Source organism: Myotis nattereri (genome assembly GCF_964212035.1).
Source record: "Myotis nattereri genome assembly, chromosome: 15".
NCBI lineage: Eukaryota > Metazoa > Chordata > Mammalia > Chiroptera > Vespertilionidae > Myotis > Myotis nattereri.
The window spans coordinates 38499212-38520498 of NC_138090.1; the positions used below are offsets into that span (position 1 = coordinate 38499212).

The window sequence follows — 21287 nt, forward strand, 5'->3', positions numbered from 1 at the left end:
GCATTTTCTTATCTGTGAAGCTCTTTATCTGACCTTCAATTCTGAATGATAGCTTTGCTGGGTAAAGTAATCTCGATTGTAGGTTCTTGCTATTCATCACTTTGAATATTTCTTGCCACTCCTTCTGGCCTGCATAGTTTCTCTTGAGAAATCAGCTGACAGTCATATGGGTACTCCCTTGTAGGTAACTGACTGTTTTTCTCTTGCTGCTTTTAAGATTCTCTCTTTGTCTTTTGCTCTTGGCATTTTAATTATGATGTGTCTTGGTGTGGTCCTCTTTGGATTCCTTTTGTTTGGGGTTCTCTGCGCTTCCTGGACTTGTAAGTCTATTTCTTTCACCAGGTAGGGGAAGTTTTCTGTCATTATTTCTTCAAATAGGTTTTCAATATCTTGCGCTCTCTCTTCTTCTGGCACCCCCATAATTCGGATGTTGGTACGCTTGAAGTTGTCCCAGAGGCTCCTTACACTCTCTTCATATTTTTGGATTCTTTTTTCATTTTGCTTTTCCGGTTGGGTGTTTTTTGCTTCTTCATACTTCAAATCTTTGACTTGATTCTTGCGATCCTCTAGTCTTCTGCTGGAAGTCTGTATAATATTCTTTATTTCAGTCAGTGTATGCTTAATTTCTGGTTGGCCCTTTTTCATATCCTCAAGGGTCTCACTAGACTTATTGAGGGTCTTATTAAATTTATCGGCGGTTTCTAGAAAATTCTTGAAAAACCTTATGACCGTGGTTTTAAACTCTATATCCAGTAGTTTGCTTTCCTCCATTTCTGTCATTTGTGACCTGTTTCTTTGTCTCTGCATTTTGGCTGCTTTCCTGTGTTATTTGAGTGGCTTTCTGTGCTAGGTGTCCTATAAGGCCTAGTGACTCAGCCTCCCCAATTACCTAAAGTGGACACTCTTGGTGCACCCCTTTGTGGGCTGTGTGCACAGTCTTGTTGTAGTTAAGCCTTGATTGTAGTTGGTATCACGGGGAGGAATTGACCTTCAGGCCAGTTGGCTGTGAGAATCAGCTGTATCTACAGTGGGAGAACTTCTGTGCTGGAGACACCCTTATGGGGCAAGACTTGCTTCAGTGGGGCTTTGGTGCTCACCGAGTCTGCCCTCTGAGTGTGTCCCTTATGGATCTGAGGAGTTGTAATCTGGATGGTCCCACTCTGACCACTGGGTACACTGGCTCTTGGATCTCTAAGGAGGTGCTAATTTAGCCTCTGCCTGAGGCTACCCAGCAGGAGCTATGGAGAGATCTGCAGATTCCTCTTCTTTGTTTGGGGTTTGGAGGTGCCCAGATGAGGCCCAGCTGTGAAGCAGTGCAAGCTGCTGTGGGGCCTTGGGCCTTCTTTTGGATGTTCTGGGTCTCTCTGACCCAGCTGCATTTTATTAGGTAATTTTAGAGTGCAAAGGGCCAGGTCATTCATATGCAAAAGCCTCTGCACACAGCTTGGGTGGGGCGGGGTCTCAGGGAATCAACAGGGCGGAGCAAACAGCTATGGCTGATCCTCAGTACTGCCCTGAGAGTTCCCGAGTCTCAGTGTCCTATGTAATCGCTGCAAGCACCTCTGAGAGAAAGCCGCCCTCGAGTTCCGCCCGATGCCAGACAGTCCAGTTTCTCCCTGTAAGAGTTTGGGTGCCCAGATACTTGCCCGTAACTGGAATCGGGGCCGTCGGGAGCTTGTGACTCCCTCCCTATTGAAAAAGACAACCGCGTCCTCAGTTGCCAGCCCTTTCCGCACGCGCCTCCGTACCTCTGCACTTTACTTCCGCACCTCCTCTGAGTCTCAGTGTGCTTTTCTCTTTCCTTCTAGTTGTAGAATTTCCACTCAGCCAGCCTTCCTGTGGTTCTGGATGGTGTCCATTTTGTCTTTTAGTTGTATTTTTGAAGTGGTTTTGTGAGGCAGCAATTTCAGGTGTTTACCTATGCTGCCATCTTGGTTTCTCTCTCCTCCCAGTCTTTAATTTATCTTTCATCTTAACAAAGGCCTTTTGCAGAACTAAAGTTTTAATTTTGATGAGGTCCAAACTATCATTTTTTTCCTTTTATGGATTATGCTTTTGATATAATGTCTAAGAATTATTTGCCTAGATTTGAGTCCTGAAGATATTTTTATGTTTATTTTTCCAGAAGTTTTATAGTTTACATTTAAGTCTATGATCCATTTTGAGTTAATTTTTGCTAGAGGTGAGAGGTTTAGGTTGAAGTTCCTTTTAGTTGCCTACAGATGTCCAGTTTGTTCCACGATTTTTTATTTTTTATTTTTTAAATATTTCTTTATTGATTTCAGAGAGGAAGGGAGAGGGAAAGAGAGATAGAATGATGAGAGAGAATCAGTGATTGGCTGCCTCCTGCACATCCTCTACTGGGGATCAAGCCCACAACCCAGGCATGTGCCCCTGACCGGAATCGAACCTGGGACCCTTCAGTCCACAGGCTGATGCTCTATCCACTGAGCCAAACCAGCCAGGGCTATTCCACCATTTATTGCAAAGGTTCCATTACAGTGCTTTTGCCCCTTAAAGCAAAAATTCATTGGAAGGATAAATTAATTGGTCACATTAGCATGGATTTATTTCTGGGTTCTTTAGTCAATTCCATTGATCTATGTGCATGACCTCAGTTCCACAAGGTGGATAGTTTAATTATTCTATTTTACAGAAGGGAAACTGAGGTTCAGTGAGATGAATGCACTTGGTCAAGGTCACTCTTCTGGGAGTTGCTGAATCAGGACAGGAACTCAGGCCTTTGTGATTCCAGAGGGCTAACCCTGACTCCAGACTCTACTTCCTGCCAAAGGACCCTGAGCTCATTCTCCAAATTAGGGCAACATCGCTTTGGCCAGTACTGCTGAGTGGATAGGGCATTGGCCCATATTCCAAAGGGTCTCAGGTTCAATTCCCAGTCAGGGGCACATACCTGGGTTGCAGGTTTGATCCCCAGCCCTGATCAGGGTACATGGGGAGAGGCAACCAATCGATGTGTTTCTCTCACGTTAATGTTCCTCTCTCTCTCTCTCTCTCCCTCTCTCTCTCTCTCTCTCTCTCTCTCTCTCTCTCTCTCTCCCCCCCCTCCCTCCCTGCCTCCCTCCCTCCCTCCCTCCCTCCTTCTCTTACACACTTCCTTCCTCCCTCTCTCTAAAAATCAATGGAAAAAATATCCTCACGTGAGGACAAAAAAAAAAATTAAGGCCAAAACCGGTTTGGCTCAGTGGATAGAGCATCGGCCTGCGGACTGAAAGGTCCCAGGTTCGATTCCGGTCAAGGGCATGTACTTGGGTTGCGGGCACATCCCCAGTAGGAGATGTGCAGGAGGCAGCTGATCGATGTCTCTCTCTCGTTGATGTTTCTAACTCTCTATCCCTCTCCCTTCCTCTCTGTAAATATCAATAAAATATATTTTTTTTAAAAAAATTAAGGCAACATACATGGTTCCTGTGGGTTTCCCTGCCCCACTGTGACACTTCATGGCTATGATTTTGTGTTCTAGGCTCTCTGGCATTGACAAGTAGGAAACTAATGCTTTTTCTTTGGACTCAAGCTCTTCTCCCCCTACCCTTCTCTTTCCAGGGCCCCAGTGAGTCTGCCTTGCTCTCTGTGTCCCATATCTCAGCATTTTTATCTCTATTAGCAGCTAGGCTTCAAGTTTTGCCAAATGTTCCTAGCACACCTCATCACTGAAACCCCCAGAAGTGTTTTTCACAGGCAGTCAACAGCCTGCAATAAGAGGCTGGGAGCAGATCAGGGTGCCCCAGTGGCCTCTGGCCTCATCTCCTTTCCTCTTTTCCTGCTACACAGCTGCCCCGTGACATCCTGGAGCCTGTGGGTCCTGAGCCCGACATTCCAGGCCATTACCAGACATTTCTCCCTCAGGACTCCTCTGTCTCATGCTGTCTTCTCCAGCAGGTTGCTACTTTTAAGAAAGCAAAGGTCCTCATAGACAGAACCTGTCTTGTGGCCCATCTTAGATTTACCAAGAGACAAGATGGCAAATTGGCCTACTCCTGCCTGCCATGTGAGTGTGAGCAAGTGACTTTCCCTCTCTGCACCTCAGTTTGCTCACATTTAAAATGTCTGTCTCTGAGCCATGTTAAGAATATTGAAGGAGGGACAACCTTTATAGCACTTGGAATTGTGCCTGGTACATAGTAAGTGCTCCATGAGGGTGATGACTGTTCCTACTGAGTGTGGTGCCTGTGCTGGCAGCTGGGGTACAGAGGCTGGCAGATGCTGTCCCTGCCCTCAGGAGTTTGCCCCCCTCCTGTGCAGGAATAACAACCCACCCACTCAGTACAGACTATTAAGGCAGAATTGTATGCCCAGCTCTGCAAGCCTGCAGGGCTGGACTGGGCCCTAGACTTTTGCTCATCAGACCACCTAGTTAGTTTTTAATTTTTTTCCTGTTTTTCTCCTTCAGCTCCATAAAGAGTGGTACATTGGTTAGGAGGCATTTGACTGCAAGTGACAAAAAGCCTAACTCGAGAAGGCAGGAAGCATTAAGGGGCTTTATCATCACATAGTAAGTCCAGAGTTAGGGTGGCTTTAGGGCTGGTTAGTTCTGCAGTGAGGTCCTCAGGAACCAGCTCCACTCATAACCCATGATGGCTACTGTGGCCCCCAGCAAAACCAGTGCCCTGCAGAAGAAGAGGAGAAAACTTCTCTTTGTTTCCAAGAGTGCCCACGCCTGAATCAACCCTTGGCAAGGTCCCATTGGACCAACATAACTGTCTTAAACTGTCAGGATGTACTCAAACCACATGGCAGAGGGATGGCCTCCAGAGCAGAATCTGGGCTCCACCAGCAAGGACAAAGATAAAGATGGCTAGCTGTTGGAGTGGCAGCCAGTAGTGGCTACATTGTCTGCCCTACCCTTCCATTGTCCCATCAGTTAGGATAGGAGATTGATAGCAGGCTGTAGCCTTCCCCTCACATTCACGTCTTTCTTGTTACTTTCCTCTGTGGCCAAGTGAGAAGCTCTATTCCAGTAGCCCAACCCTGCTGATCTTAAGGCAACCCCCACCTTGGCTTTCCCAGGATCAGTGAGTATGTCGTTTGTGCCTGGAGGCTCTTGAAACTGCAGCTGGTTAGTTCCTCACTAAAACTTCAAACCCTTTAGTTTTAAAGTGATTTCCAATTCTGAAAAAATATAAGAATACATTATATTTTCTCAGAAGATATTAAATATATATTTGATCTCTTGTTCTAGGGACTTTTGCCCAGAGCTGTACATGGTGAGATGCTGGAATGTCCTGATTTCCAATCAACTTGACCAGATATGGCAGTAATAGAATGGCCCTGAATGGGACTTATTTAACACCCCAAAGAATGGTCAGCATAGGTCATTCAGTTTGCACTGGGATTATTATATGAATGGACAAAGTACAGGTTGTCTTGATTGAGGACAGTAGCTGAGAAATGAAGCATAATAAATACAGTGGATCCTCGGTTTTCGAACTTAATTCGTTCCAGAAGGCTATTTGAGAAGTGATTTGTTTGAAAACCAAATCATTTTTCCCATTAGAAATAACATCAATTGAATTAATACGTTCCAGACCCCTTTTTCACATATCACTGCCTCCGAAATGCTGTCACCACTGGCAAACTGCTTTTCCTTTATTTAAATGAACAACAGTTTTCTACCTCCTTAATGCCTGTGATTGTTGTTTTGTGACCACTTTCATATCCTTAGCAACATCAGCATACTCGTGGCCTCTTTATGTTTTAAAATTGTGCTAATGGTCTATTTCACCAGCAGCAAAAGCGAGAGAGAAAGAGAGAGAGAGAGAGAGAGAGAGAGAGAGAGAGAGAGAGAGAGAACATGAAAATATTCACAGCCCAATTTCCTGAGGTGTAGCCTGAGAGGTGCTTTTTGTCATGCTGATGTTTCAGCATGAAGGGTTATCAGGTTGAGAACTGGAGTTATGTTAGAAAATGGAGACATGTTTTCAGTGAACAACTTGGTCGAGAACCAAAGTGTTTGAGTTGGGACATGTTTGAGAACAGAGGTTTGACTGTATGTCCCACTAAAGTTAGGATTAGGTTTAGCTGCATAGTATAGAAAGCAGATATTCAGATGAAATAGTTTCTTTCTTTCTCCCACATTGTCAGAGACCCAGGCTCCTCCTCACCAATGCTCTGCCATCCTTGGCCTATTGCCTGTTGGTCTTAAAGTGGCTGCTGGAGCTTCCGCTTTAGGAGATGATGAGGCAGTGGCACCCACAACACACCTCCAGAGATTTCCTGAATGTCACATGCAGCACTTTAACTCATTGGCCAGAACTGCAAGAGAGTCTGGGAAATGTAGTCTGTTTGTTAGCTGATGCTGCCCCAAATATAGTTGGGATTCTGTTAGCAGGGCAGAAGCAGAGAATAGATATTGGGGGAGCCACCTGCATGTCTACCACTCATACCTTCCACTTTCCTCTGCCAACCCCAGCCACTGCTGATATTTTCCTTTAGTGCTCAGGATATGATACAGACATTTTGAAAAAATAGAATAAACATGTCCATACTTCAATTTCCAGCTGTGGTGGAGCCATATTTTACCAGGTCACCCTTAAGGTAAAGATTGCTTATGCATTTTATTGTTTGGGCTCTCCTTTTCCTGGAGGCATTAGAAGTCAAGGTCTGGGAGGGCAGGGATAATATGTACACTCTGGGGAGGCAAGTAGGGTTGAGTTTTCAGAAAATCCAGTGGACCACTGAAGCACCCGTCTGCTGCCCTGGTGGCGTTGAAGCCTAGGGGTTTGGAGTTGTCTTTGCAGAGGCAACCCTGGCTTTGTGGCTGGCAAGACGACCTTGGAGAAGCTAACTTCTGTTTGGGATGTTGGGGGTCCCAGGCTATCACCCTACTTGCATATGGACACAAGTGGCCGAATGGGGAATGTCAGCATCCACCTGATAAATAGAGGCTCAGTAACCCCCAGAGGACAGGGCCTGTGTCCATGGGGTGCAAGTGACTGAAGTTTGGCTGATGCAAACATTGTAGGAATTTATCATCTCACAGAAAAGGAGGCTCAGAGGCAGAACAGGCTTTGGGGAGGCTTAATCAGGTATTGTGACAGCATTATCGAGGGCCTCGTTCCTCCGCCTCCTCCTTTCCACCCTCAGCATTGGCCTCATCCATCTTCAGGCTGTCATGAGAGGCCAGCACAGACTCATGGTGTTATATCTGGACCCAGCAATGCCTGGATTAAGAAGAGAGGCCATCTTTCCTCATCATCTCTCTTAGCAAGAGACTTTTCCCAGAAGCTCTCCCCCATGCCCCAGCGGACTTTCGCCATTTCAGTCAGGTTATGCTGAGTAACAGACATCTGAAACTCTCAGTGACTTATATCAGTAAAGGTTTGTTTCACACTCACACTGCAGCTCCACTGTCAGTTGGCAGGACACCTCTCAGGACACAGGTACCACCACCTCCCAGTCATTCCCCTGCGAGATCTAGTCACACAGCCCACCCGGTCAATCTAAAGGGGCCAGAAAGTGTCATCCTGCTACCTGCTTCCCAGATGGAAAGCCAGAGTATTTTGTGGGAGTCTTAATAACTCACATGCTCTCCCATCTCAGTGGCCAAAATTGTGTCATTTGCCTGTCCCTGAACCAAGGCAGGTTTCCTTCATGATGGGCTCCGATGTGTGGTGGAATGGACATTAGGAGGTGCTCATCGGATTCACTCCAGGGCATAGAGAATGCCGCTGGGATTGAGGCCCAGGGTGAGACTTCTGTCACGTCTCTTAAATCTGAGCCATGGCCTGTGGGTGTGCGGAGCCAGCCTCCAGGAGAATCTCTGACTAGGAGATAACTACTTCACTTGTTCCACACCCTGTGTGGCAGAAAATGTTATCCCTTTTTTCCAATGGGAAAACTAAAGCTTGAAAAACGGAAACCTATGGTTTATGCTGCTCGTAAGGGATGGAACTAGGGTTTGAGCCAAGATCGCCTAGTTCTGAGACCTGCGTCCACAACTTCCCCAGTGCCTTCCTCCAGAGTCTGAAGGCCAGTTGTCCCGGCTCACCCTGGGCCATATGTCAGCCTCAGGCTAAGTCATTCAGTCCCGCAAGAAAGAGGCTGTTGTGAGCACCTCTTGACAAGTAGGCAAACTGAGGCTCCAAGCTGAAAAATTGACTGACTGCCTGGCTGGGCAAGAGGCAGTGGTGAGGTTTAAACCCCAACCTACTGGCTCCAGGGCTCCTATGTGTACACATATACTGCCTTATCCTGCTCTTCCCCACCAGAGAGAGGAAGCCCAAGACAGGCCTGGGGTGAGGAGCTGCTGACAACAGCTCACCCCATTTTACAGCCAAAACACAGGACCCCTGAAGAGCCTGTGGGTAGGGCCATCGACCTAAGTGGCTTCTGCTCCTCCTCCTCCCTGGAGGACCCCTCCTTGCCCAGCACTCCCTGCCACCAGCAGCTCCTTGGCCTCCTCCCTCAGGCTGCAGCACATTTAGCCTCATCTAGCCTCCCTCCACTTGGGCTCTCCTGTGCTTAAAACCCACTGGAGACTCACAGGTGGTTTTGACACACCAGCCCTTCACCCTGCACTTGCCTCCTCTCACTCCCCTGCAGGTACGTGGCTGCCCCACACCCACTGCTGTCTTTCGATCCCCACTTTGGCCACGACGGGACATCCAGCGGGGACTCCTCCTCAGGTGGACTGACCAGCCAGGAGAGCACGATGGAGCGCCAGAAGCCAGGTAGGGAAGGCTTCCCTGGGCCAGCTGTTCCCTCCCACATCACCCTACGGGACCTCTACTCACAGCTTGACGGGCAATGCCCTCCTTCTGGCAGATGGCTAAAACATACAGGAAAGCTTTAAGGGCCACACATAGATTAGAGGGGTCTCCTGCAGAGCACTGGGAACCATGGAGCAATCCTTCTCCACCCAGACAGGGCATCAGCAGGGTGTCTGCCAACATTGTCTATCAAGATTCAAGTACAGATGTGTGACATGAAGGTGGCAACTGCCAGCGGAAAGAGTTGAAAGGACTGAAAGTGTTGCTCTTGGGAAGCAGAACCCACTTGGTTCTGAGGCTTTTCATTGCACAGACCCTCCTGGTTTATATTATTGACTATTACACAGGTACAGCACATACTGAGAAAAGAGCCCAAATCATGAATGTCCAGTGTGATGACATATCACAAAGCTAGCATGCCGTGTTCCACACCCAGGGCAAGAACATGGCCTGGGCCCCTCCCAGTCAACACCCCACGCAGGCCACCCCATCTTGCTTCTCACAGCCTAACTTCGTCTTACCTGGTTTTGAATTTCATGTTACAGAATGTAGACTCACGCTGAATGCATGAGTCTGGCTTCTGTTACTCAATATTACGTTGGTGAAAGGTGGCCATGTGATTGTATATAGCAACACAGTTTCTGAGTAGTTCTCATTCCATTATCTAAATGACCGACCACTGACTACTCCATTCTAATGCTGATGGACATTTGAGTGGTTTCCAGTTTGGCACTGCTTAGACTGGTGCTGCTGAAGATGAGCACTGTGTCTGTCTTTTGATAAGCACAGGCTCACACATTTGTAGGGTATATACCTGGGAGTGGAATCGCTGGGTCATATGTTTAACTTAATAAGAGACTGCCAAACCTTTTCCCAAAGTGACAAACCATTTCACACCCCCACCTGTGACATCTGAGAGTTGTAGTTGCTCCGTGTCCTCACCAACCTTTTTATTTCAGCCATGTAGTAGTTGCAGGACATTGTGGTTTTAATTTGCACTTTTTTGGTGCCTGAGGAGACTAAGCATCTTCTCATCTGTCTGTTCTCCTCCTAGAGGCCCAATGCACGAAATTCATGCAAGAGTAGGCCTTCCTTCCCCTGGCTGCCAGCACCAGCTTCCCTCTGGCATATGGGACCCGGGCTTCCCTCATAGCACTGGCTTTGTCTGGAAGGTCAACTGGAAGGACGTCTGGAAGGATGTCTGGTTTAATTAGCATATTATGCTTTTATTATCATAGATCTGTAATGATTATCATGGGTGCATACACTAAGATGAGTATTTTCAACATAATTTTGCATAACAAACTATTGCCTCTTTGAAGTCTGACAACCACTAGATGAATGGGTAGATTCTAAAGAAAGAAAACCAGTGAAATTATCAGACGTTAGAGGGGAAGAGGTGGAGATGTCTGCTTAGGGGATCTTACAGAATTTCCAGGCAGCTCAGGATGACCATGTCAGCACGCTACCAGCTTCCCCAGGCTTCATAGGGCAGGGAAGAGGTTTCATAGCCCAGGACTGGTAGCCTAGGGAAGTCCTTGGCATCCCAGCCCCATGGTGTCCTTAAACCAGGAAAACAGATGGACTTCAGGCAAGTAGGTTGCCCTCCAGGGCCTGTAAACACCCTTGGTCCTGCCTGTCCCTGCCTGCAAGTCTGTGATCTTGGCTCCAAGACAAACAAATTTGCATCTTTTTTTTTCCACCCCACCCAGTTCAGAAGAAGAGAAAAGTGTTGCTTGGTGATCTCATTATACTAAAGTGTAAATGAGGAGGAAATTTTTCCAGCATTCACCATGGGCCCCAAATAAAGTGTCACAGAAACTCACCATTATCCTTGTTTCCTCTGTCTCCTAGAGCTCGGGTCCCCTGTCACTTACTTGGGACCTTGTTATAAATCGACTGACACCTTATCCCGCTCCTCTAGCCCTTCCCCCCAAAATCAGGGCAAGCATCATGAAGTCTGGAATGTATTGAAAATCCAGAAAAAAAGGTGGTTCAGGCTGGGAGGAGTCAGGCACCATGACAGACATGAGGACATGCCTAGCCCTGATCAGATGATAGTAATCTTAGTAACAGCAACAGGGTTTTGTGTGCTTGTTGTATGCCTGACACAATACTGGATACTCCACATTTCCTTCTATTTAATCACCTTAGGAACACAATAGAATGGGCACTTTTCTTAAAATATTTTTATTGATTTCAAAGAGGACGGAAGAGGGAGAGGTATAGAAACATCAATGATGAGAGAGAATCAGTAACCAGGTTCCTCCTGCTCTCCCCCTACTGGGGTTTGAGCCCACAGCTCAGGCATGTGCCCTTAACCAGAATCAAACCCAGGACCCTTCAGTCCACAGGCTGACACTCTATCCACTGAGCCAAACCAGCTAGGGCTAGAATGGGCACTTTTTACTACCCCATTAGAAATGAGGAAGATGAGGCACAGAAAGGTGGTCACTTGGCCAAGGTTCCTGCTGATAAGTGGCAGCATTAAGATTTGAACCAAGGCCTTTCGGGTTCTAGAACCCCTCCTTAACCCACAATTCCTCACCTACAGAGTGTGGTTGTTTCTCAAGCCTCAGAGCACCCAGGCTGAGAAGGTGTCCCAAGGATCACCAGCTACCCCGAGTCCATACATGGCCATGGTTTCAGCATGTGAAAGGTGAAGCATGAGAGTCAGGTCACTGGGGGGCAGTTCAGAGGATCAGTGAAGGGCCCAGGCTTAGGGCCAGCCAAGGGCAGAACCAGGGACACTGAGGCAGCCAGGGAGGGGAAGGAACCTAGCCCTTCACTAACAGTACACCAGGCTGAGTACCAGGGATGTGGTGTGAGCCAAGCAGGCACATACCCTGACAGTCTGCTGGAAAAGATGGACAATGATAAGTACTCACCCATGATGCTGAGTATCAAGTGGGAACTAACAGTGCTGAGAGAGATTGGTGGCATTTGGGAGAATCTCTGAGCAAATCAGGCAAAGGAGCCAGCTAGGATAACATTCCAGAGGAGGGAAGAGCTAGTCAGTGACCCTGAGCTAGCATGACTCTGGTGTTGGAGGAACAGTAGAAGACCCATATAGAGACCTGATGGAAGGTGACAGGGACGGAAGGTGTGATGCACAGATGGGATGGGATCTGCTTCAGGTGATCACAGGATCTCTGTTGCTACAGAGTGGGAACAGTGGAGGGGAAAAGATGGGTGGGTTCTGGATATGGTCACTTGAAGGTAAATTTTTTTGGTGTTTTTATGGGTTTTTAATTTCTTTTTCTCATTTTGAAGGTAGAGTTGATAGAATTTCCTGATGCCTCAATGTGGGCGAGAGAGAAAGGAATCAAGGGTGATACCAGGTTTTTGGCCTGAGGAGCTGAAAGGATAGAGCAGCCATTGATTGAGCAGGAGAGACTGAGAGATTCAGGTTTGGAAGAAGATAAGGAGCTGGCTTTGGCCATGTTCAGTGGGAGGTGCCCAGCCATATATACCAGCCTGAAGTCAGGGGAGAGTCTAGGCCAAAGGCAGAAATACGTGTCATAAATGGTAGTTAAGGCTGGATGTGACAGCCACAGGCTTGGCTCTCTGTAGAAATGTGGTTTCCTGGCATGGGTTGGCCGCCTCCCAGGAGACCAGCACCTTCTGGGGGTGTGGGATGCTCCAAAGAGGATAATCATCTCCAGAGGCAGAGCAGGTGGCCACCCTCCCAGCTCTCTTATGTCCATGGTTCCCAAGTGAAAGCCACACAGACAGTGACACCTTGCCTGTGCCAGACAGGCTGCTCTCTGCAGTAACCCAACTGCAGCCCACCTTCCCCAGAGCATTTAAAAGATTAATAGATACTAACTAGTCCTCCCTTGGTGGTTTTATTTTTGTGGCGTTTTTGTTGTTGTTGTTTTTAAGGTCAGATGCTCAATTCAGGCTCACTTGTTTTAGGAGTTTAGACTAATTTATGCCCATACCAACCATCACAATTTTAAATCTGTTTCACATTTGAACCAGCAATTCCACTTGTATAATTCTGTCCCAGACAATCCTATACTTGTTCAAAATGTAAGTATATTGTAAAGTGAAAATCAACTTGTAGGACAGTGTTTATTATTATCCCATTTTCATTAAACAAAAAGAAATTATGTTCATTTAACCAACAAAAGATTGCTACCTTGCATATGTAAAGAATCCTATACACCACTAAGATAAAAAATAGTCAATTCCATGGAAAACTGGGTAAAGTGTGCAAGCAGGTAATTTATGAAATAAATACAAATGGTTAGTAAGGATGAAAACGTGCTCAATCTCCTTTGGGAATAAAGATGGAGGATTGTTGTAAGGCTTCAGTGAGTTCACCCATGCAAAGCACTAGAGTGGGGCCTAGCACAGAGTAAAAGCTCTGTAACTGTTCCATTACTGAGTGTTGTTATACCCACAAGACATATATTGATGGGGTCATGGCCCTGTGTGCGCTGAGCAGACAAGCCGGCAGAGAGGTGGCTCCATCACAAACCATATTTAGGGCCAGATTCTTTGGATGGACTCGGGACAGACCTGAGTCACCTCTAACCACTGATGTGTCTCCTGTCTTCCTGCAGAGCCTTTGTGGCATGTGCCCGCCCAGGCCCGGCTCTCAGCCCTGGCTGGAACCAGTGGGAGCAAGCACGCCTCCAGGCAGGATGCAGCAGGCAAAGATTCCCCCAACAGGCATTCCAAAGTGAGTGTGGGCCCCACTGCCTCACCCTGGGGAGTCAGAGCTGTAGGAATTAGCTAATTTGGCTGCTCGGCTTGCCATGACTGCTTTGGGCCGGGCAGCTTTACCTGCCTGGGCCTCTCAACTCCACATGTGAGCACATTCTCTACCTTTGCTAACTTTCACTCGATCAGAGGGCTAAATGCTAGAGTTAGAACCAGCCAGGTGCACATCCTGGCTTACCAACTATGTCATCCAGAGCAAATCACTTCAGCCCTAGCTGGTTTGGCTCAGTGGCTAGAGCAGCCATGGGCAAACTATGGCCCGCGGGCCGGATCCGGCCCATTTGAAATGAATAAAACTATTGAAAAAAAAGACCGTACCCTTTTATGTAATGATGTTTACTTTGAATTTATATTAGTTCACACAAACACTCCATCCATGCTTTTGTTCCGGCCCTCCGGTCCAGTTTAAGAACCCATTGTGGCCCTCGAGTCAAAAAGTTTGCCCACCCCTGGGCTAGAGTATCAGCCTGCAGACTAAAGGGTCCCAGGTTTGATTCCAGTCAAGGGCACATGCCTAGGTTGCAGGCTTGATCCCCATTGTCCCCATTGCCTCCATTGATCAATCAATGATTCTCATCATTGATGTTTCTATCTCTCTCTCCCTCGCCCTCTCAGAAATCAATAAATATATATATTTTTTTAAATCACTTTAGCTTCTCAACCACCACTTTCCTTATTATTTTATCAGTCATGGTAAGAATCTTCATCAGCTCAGGCTCTGTAACAAAAATGCCATATACTAGGTTAGCTTATATTAATAGATATTTCTTTTTTCTTTTTTAGTATATTTTTATTGAATCCAGAGAGGAAGGGAGAGGGAGAAAGAGAGAGAAACATCAATGATGAGAGAGAATCATTGATCAGCTGCCTCCTGCACGACCCCCAATGGGGATCGAGCCTGCAACCTGGGCACATGCCCTTGACCAGAATCAAACCTGGAACCCTTCAGTCAGCAGGCTGATGATCTAGCCACTGAGCCAAACCAGCAAGGGCAGATATTTATTTCTCATAGTTCTGGAAGGGTGGGAAGTCCAATATCAAGGTGCAGGCAGATCAGTGTCTGGTGAAGACCTGTTTCCTAATTCATAGGCAGCCTTCTCACCCCATGTGGTGGAATGTGTGATGGAGCTCTCTGGGGTTCCTTTTATAAGGACATAAATATCCATGTGGATTTTATAACCCTGTTCATGAGGAATATAAATATACTAGAAACCCGTTGCACGAAGATTCTCGCAATAGGCCTTCCCCTGGCTGCTGGCACCGGTTTTCCTCCGGCACCCAGGACCCAGGCCTTTGGTCTGGCCGCAGCGGAGAAGCCAAGCCTCTTCAGTCTTCAGTCTTCAGTCTTCAGTCTTCACTCCAGCTGAAGCCTTCAGTCTTTGCTCCATGCCTGCTTATGCAAATTAACTGCCATCTTTGTTGGGTTAATTTGCATAGTTGCTCTGATTGGCTGGTGGGCATAGTGGGAGTGACACCAATTTGCATGTTTCTCTTTTATTAGTGTAGATATAGGAATACATAGGTAAATATATATAAGGACTTAACAATTCCATTCATGAGAGTTCCACCCTCATGACCTAATCACTTCCCAAAGGTACTACCTCCTAATACCATCACACTGGGGATTAGGATTCAACATAGAAATTTGGGGGGAGTAGGTTAACATCCAGTCTATGGCAGTAGGTTAACAGCTATGACAGCTATGGTAGGCTGTCTTAGTGACCTCACACAAACCAGTTTATTTCCCTCTCATGTAACAGTTCAGTGCAGGTATTCAGAGAGCAGCTCTCCACATGGTGATTCAGGAACCCATGTTCTGGTCTCTAACATCATCTTGTGGCCCCACTGTCCCTCAGGGCCTTGGATCCCTCTGCTGGGTTCCTGCCCTGCCTCTTTCCAAGGCAGGGGATGGGAGGGAGAGAGGTTCATGTGGGAAGTTTTTGTAGTCCAAGCATGGAAATAGCAAAAATCACTGTCACTTATATTGCCGTGGCCAGGACTTTATCCTTGACCACACCTCACTGCAAAGGAAGCTGGGAAATGTAGTCCTGTGTGCCCAGAAGGAGATAGTTTTGGTGAGCACTTGGCAGTCTTTTCATATCCATTCATTCAGTGAGTGTTTGATGAGCACTTACAACATGCCAGGCATTGGGCCACAATGATGAAGAAAACAGACCAGCCGCTGTTCTCACAAAGCTGACATGCCGTTAGGGGCAACAAGCAATCTACACTAATAAAAGAGAAAAATGGTAATTGGCATACGGCGATACCTTTTTCATTGGCTAATCAGGGCTATATGCAAATTAACTGCCAACTAAGATTGGCAGTTAACTGCCAACAAGATGGCGGCTAATTTGCATATGTAGTCACAATGCAGGGAGGCGAAAGGGAAAGCAGGAAGAAGCCCCCTGCCACTGACAGTGATCTGAAACCCAGGGGGGAGCTAAGAGCTGGGGGGCAGGGCAAAGGCGGCCCTAGGGCCGCCTTTGCCCTGCCCCCCAGCCATGATCGGAGAATCAGGCACCTTTGCCGCCCTGGCCAGTGATAGCAGGAAGTAGGGGTGGAGCCAGCGATGGGAGCTGGGCACGGTCGAAGCTGGCAGTCCCAGGAGCTAGGGGTCCCTTGCCTGGGCCCAAAGCGAAGCCCACAATCGCGGCGCCCCCCGCTGCCACTGCAGGTCCCCGCTGCCTGGGCCGGACGCCTAGGCCAGAGGCGTTAGGCCTGGGCAGGGGCGGAGCCTGCAACCGCGGGGAGCTGGGGGTCCCCTGCCCAGGCCTGACACCTCTGCCGGAGGCCTCAGGCCTGGTCAAGGGGCCGATCCGGTGATTGGTGATCGGAGGGTGATGAGGGTCAACTCCTCTGGCCGAGGCATCAGGCCTGGGTGGGGGGCGGAGCCAGGGATTGGGGGGATATGATGGTCCCCTTGCCCAGGCCTGAAGCCTGGGTCAGAGGCGTCAGGCTTGGGCGGGGGGTGGAGCAAGCGATCAGAGGGAGATGGGGGTCCCCTGCCCAGGCATGATTCCTGGGCCAGAGGCCTCAGGCCTGGGCGGGGGCCAGAGCCAGTGATGGGGGGAGATAGGGGTCCCCTGTCCAAGCCTGACACCTCTGGTGGAGGCGTCAGGCCTGGGCAAGGGGCCGATCAGGCGATCGGAGGGTGATGGGGGTCAACGCCTGAGGGCTCCCAGTATGTGAGAGGGGGCAGGCTGGGCTGAGGGACACTCTCCCCCACCCCCCCACACACACCCAGTGCACGAATTTCGTGCACCGGGCCCCTAGTAAGTAGATACGCAGATAAAGCATGTAACACCAAGAACTGATTCTTGCTGGGAAAGGAAAACAAAGCACAGTTAAGGGAAAAAGTGCTTTAGGATGAGGTGGTTAGAAACGGTCTTTGAAGAGGTGACCTTTAAGCCAAAACCCTGAGTGAAGTAGAGGGTGATCCATGAAGACATCTGGGGGAAGAGAATTGCAGGCAGCGGGATAGCAGGTACAAAGGCCCTGAAGTGGATGCGTGCCTGGCATGCTCAAAGAGCAGCAGGGAGGCCCATGTGGCTGGTGCAAAGTGAGAAAGAGGTAGAGGGAGATCAAGTTAGAGACCAGAACATGGGGCCAGATCACTTTAGGGCCTTGGTGAGGACTCTTGCTTCTCCCCTGAGTGAGATGGAAGCACAGGAAGGTTCTAAACAGGGAAGGGACATGAACTGATGCGGGTGCATATAGGGAACAAACAGGCAGGGTTGGCCAGGAGACAGGAGCAAGGAGACTAGGAAGAAGCCACTGTGGGAGGTAGTGGATGGAGCCGCGGAAGGAGTGGTGAGTTCTAATCAGTTTTGAAGATGCTAGCAACAAGATTTACTATTGAAGTGGGCATGGTATGAGGTCAAAAGCAGGTCCAGGGTGACTCTAAGGCTCTTGAGTAGGACAGCTGAAGGGATGGTGGTGCCATTATTGAGAGGGGGAGAGGCAGATTCAGGAGGGAAGGCCAGGAGCTGAGTTTTAGACATGTTGAGCTTTAACTGTGAGCTCTTGTTGCATACATAATGTCATCCCTCCAAGCGACCCATGAAGTAGTTAGTATCAACCCCATTTTACACATGTGGAAACTGAGGTACTTGCCCAAAGTCACATGGCCAGTAAGTAAGGGAGCCAGAGTTGGAAGTTGTCTGGCTCCAGGGGTCACACTCAGGGGAGTAGGACCCAGGGAGGGAAGGTTTGCCCCAAACTGGAATCTAGAGATGACACTTCTCTTGCCTCCAGGGAGAGCCTCAGTACTCCAGTCATTCCAGCAGCAATACCCTGTCCAGCAACGCCTCCAGCAGCCACAGTGATGACCGCTGGTTTGACCCCCTGGACCCTCTGGAGCCAGAGCAAGACCCCCTCTCCAAGGGCGGCTCCAGTGACAGCGGCATTGACACCACCCTCTACACCTCCAGCCCCAGCTGCATGTCACTGGCCAAGGCACCTCGGCCAGCCAAGCCACACAAGTCATCAGGAAGTATTGGCCTTTGCGGGGGTGGGCGTGAGTCCACTGGCCATTCCCATCATGCAGAAAGGCGAAGGGAGGTCTCCCCTGCTCCTGTGATTGCTGCCCAGAGCCAGGCCTACCGACCGAAGCTGTACAACTCAGGCTCCAGCACCCCTACAGGCCTGACCGGGGGCAATCGCAACCCACCAAGGCAGACCAGGTAAGGCGCTGCTCCTCGCCCGGGCCCTTCAGGGGATCCTGACCCTTTTCTACTTCCCCCACAGGCTTGATGGCAGGGTCCCAGCCTCAGAAACATGCTCACAAATATATGAGCTTGTACAAGAGTTTGCTTACAGAGTTAGGAGGCTCATGGAGCACCCCCTGCTACCCATCCATCAGCCTTCAAAGACACAATAGAGGGAGAGAAACTCCTGGCTGGTTGTCTCATCTGTCCCTGATGTCCTCTGTCTCTTTCTTCCTCTGCTGAGACCCATGGTTTTTATGCTTTCTGGGGTCACAGAATGCATCTGTTAGGAGTGTGTTTGGCTGGAGGTTATGGGAAACCTGACCCACGCCAGCTTAAACAAATAGAGGTTTAAGAGCACCCTGAAGGAAAGTCCAAGAGGACAGAGCCTGGCTGATGCAGCAGCTCAGGGAGAGCCTCAGACTGTACCCTGTGTCTTCCTGCTCCCCCATCCTTACCACACAGGCTGCCACTTCCTGGTCTCTGGGTAGCTGTGGAGCCCCTGGGGAACGTGGAGGCAGAGAGCAGAGGAAAGATTGCAGCATCTATAGAGCTCATTTTATATGGAGAAAACAAAAGCTTTCCCAAAACCTTCTTCAGCAAGCAGTGTCACATGACCATCCCAGAGACAATGAAGTCTATAGCCTTTCAGCCGACACAGTAACAGGCAGTGGTCCCCAGATAATCCCCTGGAGGGCTGTCAACACAGAAGCTGGGTCCCACTCAGTAGGTCAAAAGGGCCAAAGAATATGCATTTTTTTAAAGTTCCCAGTAGATCCTGGGACTACACTTTGAGAACCACTGGTAGAGAGACTGGCAGGGGAATGAGAAAGAACAGGCACTGGAGAACCAACAACCTGGAATCCAAACCACACACTTTGAGAATCTGACAAAAGCAGTGAACCATCTCCCAGAAAAATGCAGAGGATGAAAAGTTCTTTTGCAGCCACGGGGTTCAGCCTGGTCCATGGGCCCCTTCAGAGGTCTATGACTCCAGACAAAGATTATTGTGCTGCCTGACCCTAAGGTGAACCCCTTAAGAACTCCTTAAGCCACAGCCTCACAGCCTCCCTTCCCTTCCCTTCTCTGAGCACTCCTTAAAAAAAGGTGAAGCAAAAATTTCCCAAACAATACTTAGCACTTAGTTGTAGTCTCGTCTTTTTAAAATGTTAGAATGCTGCTTGATACCTCCTGAAGTGATGTCATGATTTCACAGTGGTTGTGTGGCAAATTTGGATTTCAGAGTACCTGTAAGTCCGTGCTTCCCCTTGCCTCAGTGCACAGATCCTGAGTCAAGGGGCCCAGGAGAAGGGGGAAGGTGGGGAGAGAGAAGTGTCCCAGCTCGGTCCCTGGTCTCCATCTCAGGCTGCCTCCCTAAACAGATAGTCTTTCATTGGAACTCACAGCTCCTTCATTCATTCATTCATTCATTCATTCATCCATTCACTTCGCTCACAAATACTTCTTAGGGATTTGTTATGTCCCAGACACCTCAGCCCACCACCAGTGAGACAGACAGATGAGAATCAGATCATCGCTGAGACAAATGTCAAATGTCAGACAAATGTCCCAGGTCTCCGCTGCAGTAGCCCCTGTGCTGGACACAGGCCTATGATAGTGACCTGAGTAACTATAGGGTTGCAAAATCTTTGACATAACGGTAGCAGCGCTGGGGAGTAGACTATGGCTGAGGCAGGAGGTGGGTATAAAATTACCCTTGTCTGAGAGGATTTACTGAACCTAGAAATGAGGACAATAACATGGGAGGGGAGCCTGCTAGGAAAGAGGGCCCTAAGGTTACAAGCTTTAATTTGCATTCAGACAATTGATGCTAATTGCACATCATTCTTATCTAGTCATTAAAGCTGCTTCCGGAAGTTTTCTCCTAGGCAACCAGGCTCTAATGTGGAACAGCATTTCCCAAAATGCTCTAGGTGATTTGGGTGGTACAGGAGGAAAACGTATTTGAAATGGATGTATGTTTGCTTTAATGGGTAGTATTAAAGAAAGTGTTGCCACTCATTCTCTGATTTTATAGATATTGCCTTGGACAAGTTCAGGAAAATTAAATGAGTTGATTTAAAGAAACATCTTTACAGTAGGTAAGAGTGTGGGCTCCAGAATCAGCCCACCAGTGTTCAAGCCCTCCCTCTGCCTTGTCTTGGCAGTTATTTTTGAAAAGAGAAAGGAAAGATTGGGTGTGGAAAGGGTGTCCCTGTGCAAGTAGCATGTTCAAAGATCCTGAGGTAAAAAGAGGATGGGTACCTTCAGGTCGCTGAACAGGCCCCCCAGGCTCAAGGGTAGAAATTGAGGGGGCAACTGAGTTTGGGGAGGTCAGCAGGGGGCAGACCATGCAAGGCCCTTTCAGCCACATTAAGGAGTTTGGATTTGATCCTAAGAGCTGTGGGCAGCAAGGGAAGTTTTCAGCAGAAAGGGTAGTGCAGACAGATTCATGTTTTGAAATCTATGTTTTGAAGTGCTATGCTGGGGCTGAGGCTGAATGTGAATGAGAAGGAAGAAGGCCTGGATCAGAAGACAAGACAAGTGGTACTACTGCTAGGACATAAGGAGGGAGACAGAAAGGGTCCAGGACAGTGCCAGCAAGCTATGTAAGAGTCAGGGCCAAATGCTGCTGCAGACTGGGAGCTTGAGATTCTTGAGAGAAGAGAAGAGCAGGACTGGGCAGGCTTGACCATTAAAGCACCCACTTTGTGCCAGGCAGTATTCCCAAAATGGCGATACAGCAGGGAACACAGTCAAACTAAGTCAAATTCCTTATGGAGCTGATATTCTCCTGGTGAAAGTGAGGCAGACAACTGAGCCACCATGTAATAATAACATGCCAGATGGCAATAAGGTCTGGGGAGGAGAACACTCGGGGCTACTCTAGGGCAAATTATTTTGGGGGTAGTAGGAATGAGTTTGCAGGCAAAATTTGAGGGATGGGCCTTGTCATGCTCAAACAGGGAACCCCCACAAAGACGGATGCCCTCTTACACTCCAGCCATGCTGGGGAGGGCCCTGCAGCCTGTAGCAGCTTGTGCCCACTGATGATTTCAGTGCACAGACTCTCCCCCAGACATTCGTCATGGGAGCCTGGCTTCCAGGCACACTGCCA

At 48.5% G+C, this 21287-nt stretch overlaps 1 protein-coding gene across 1 annotated transcript in view; it reads left to right on the plus strand.

Annotated features, from left to right (window-relative positions):
* Window positions 1-21287, plus strand: part of SIPA1L3 (signal induced proliferation associated 1 like 3) — a gene marked incomplete at its 5' end in the record, with an annotated part of 148841 nt that overhangs the window by 77402 nt on the left and 50152 nt on the right. The window contains 3 exons of the mRNA XM_081106713.1: window positions 8563-8690; window positions 13301-13419; window positions 17718-18145. Of these exons, the coding sequence (XP_080962839.1) occupies window positions 8563-8690; window positions 13301-13419; window positions 17718-18145 (675 nt within the window). The remainder of the gene's footprint in view (window positions 1-8562; window positions 8691-13300; window positions 13420-17717; window positions 18146-21287) is intronic.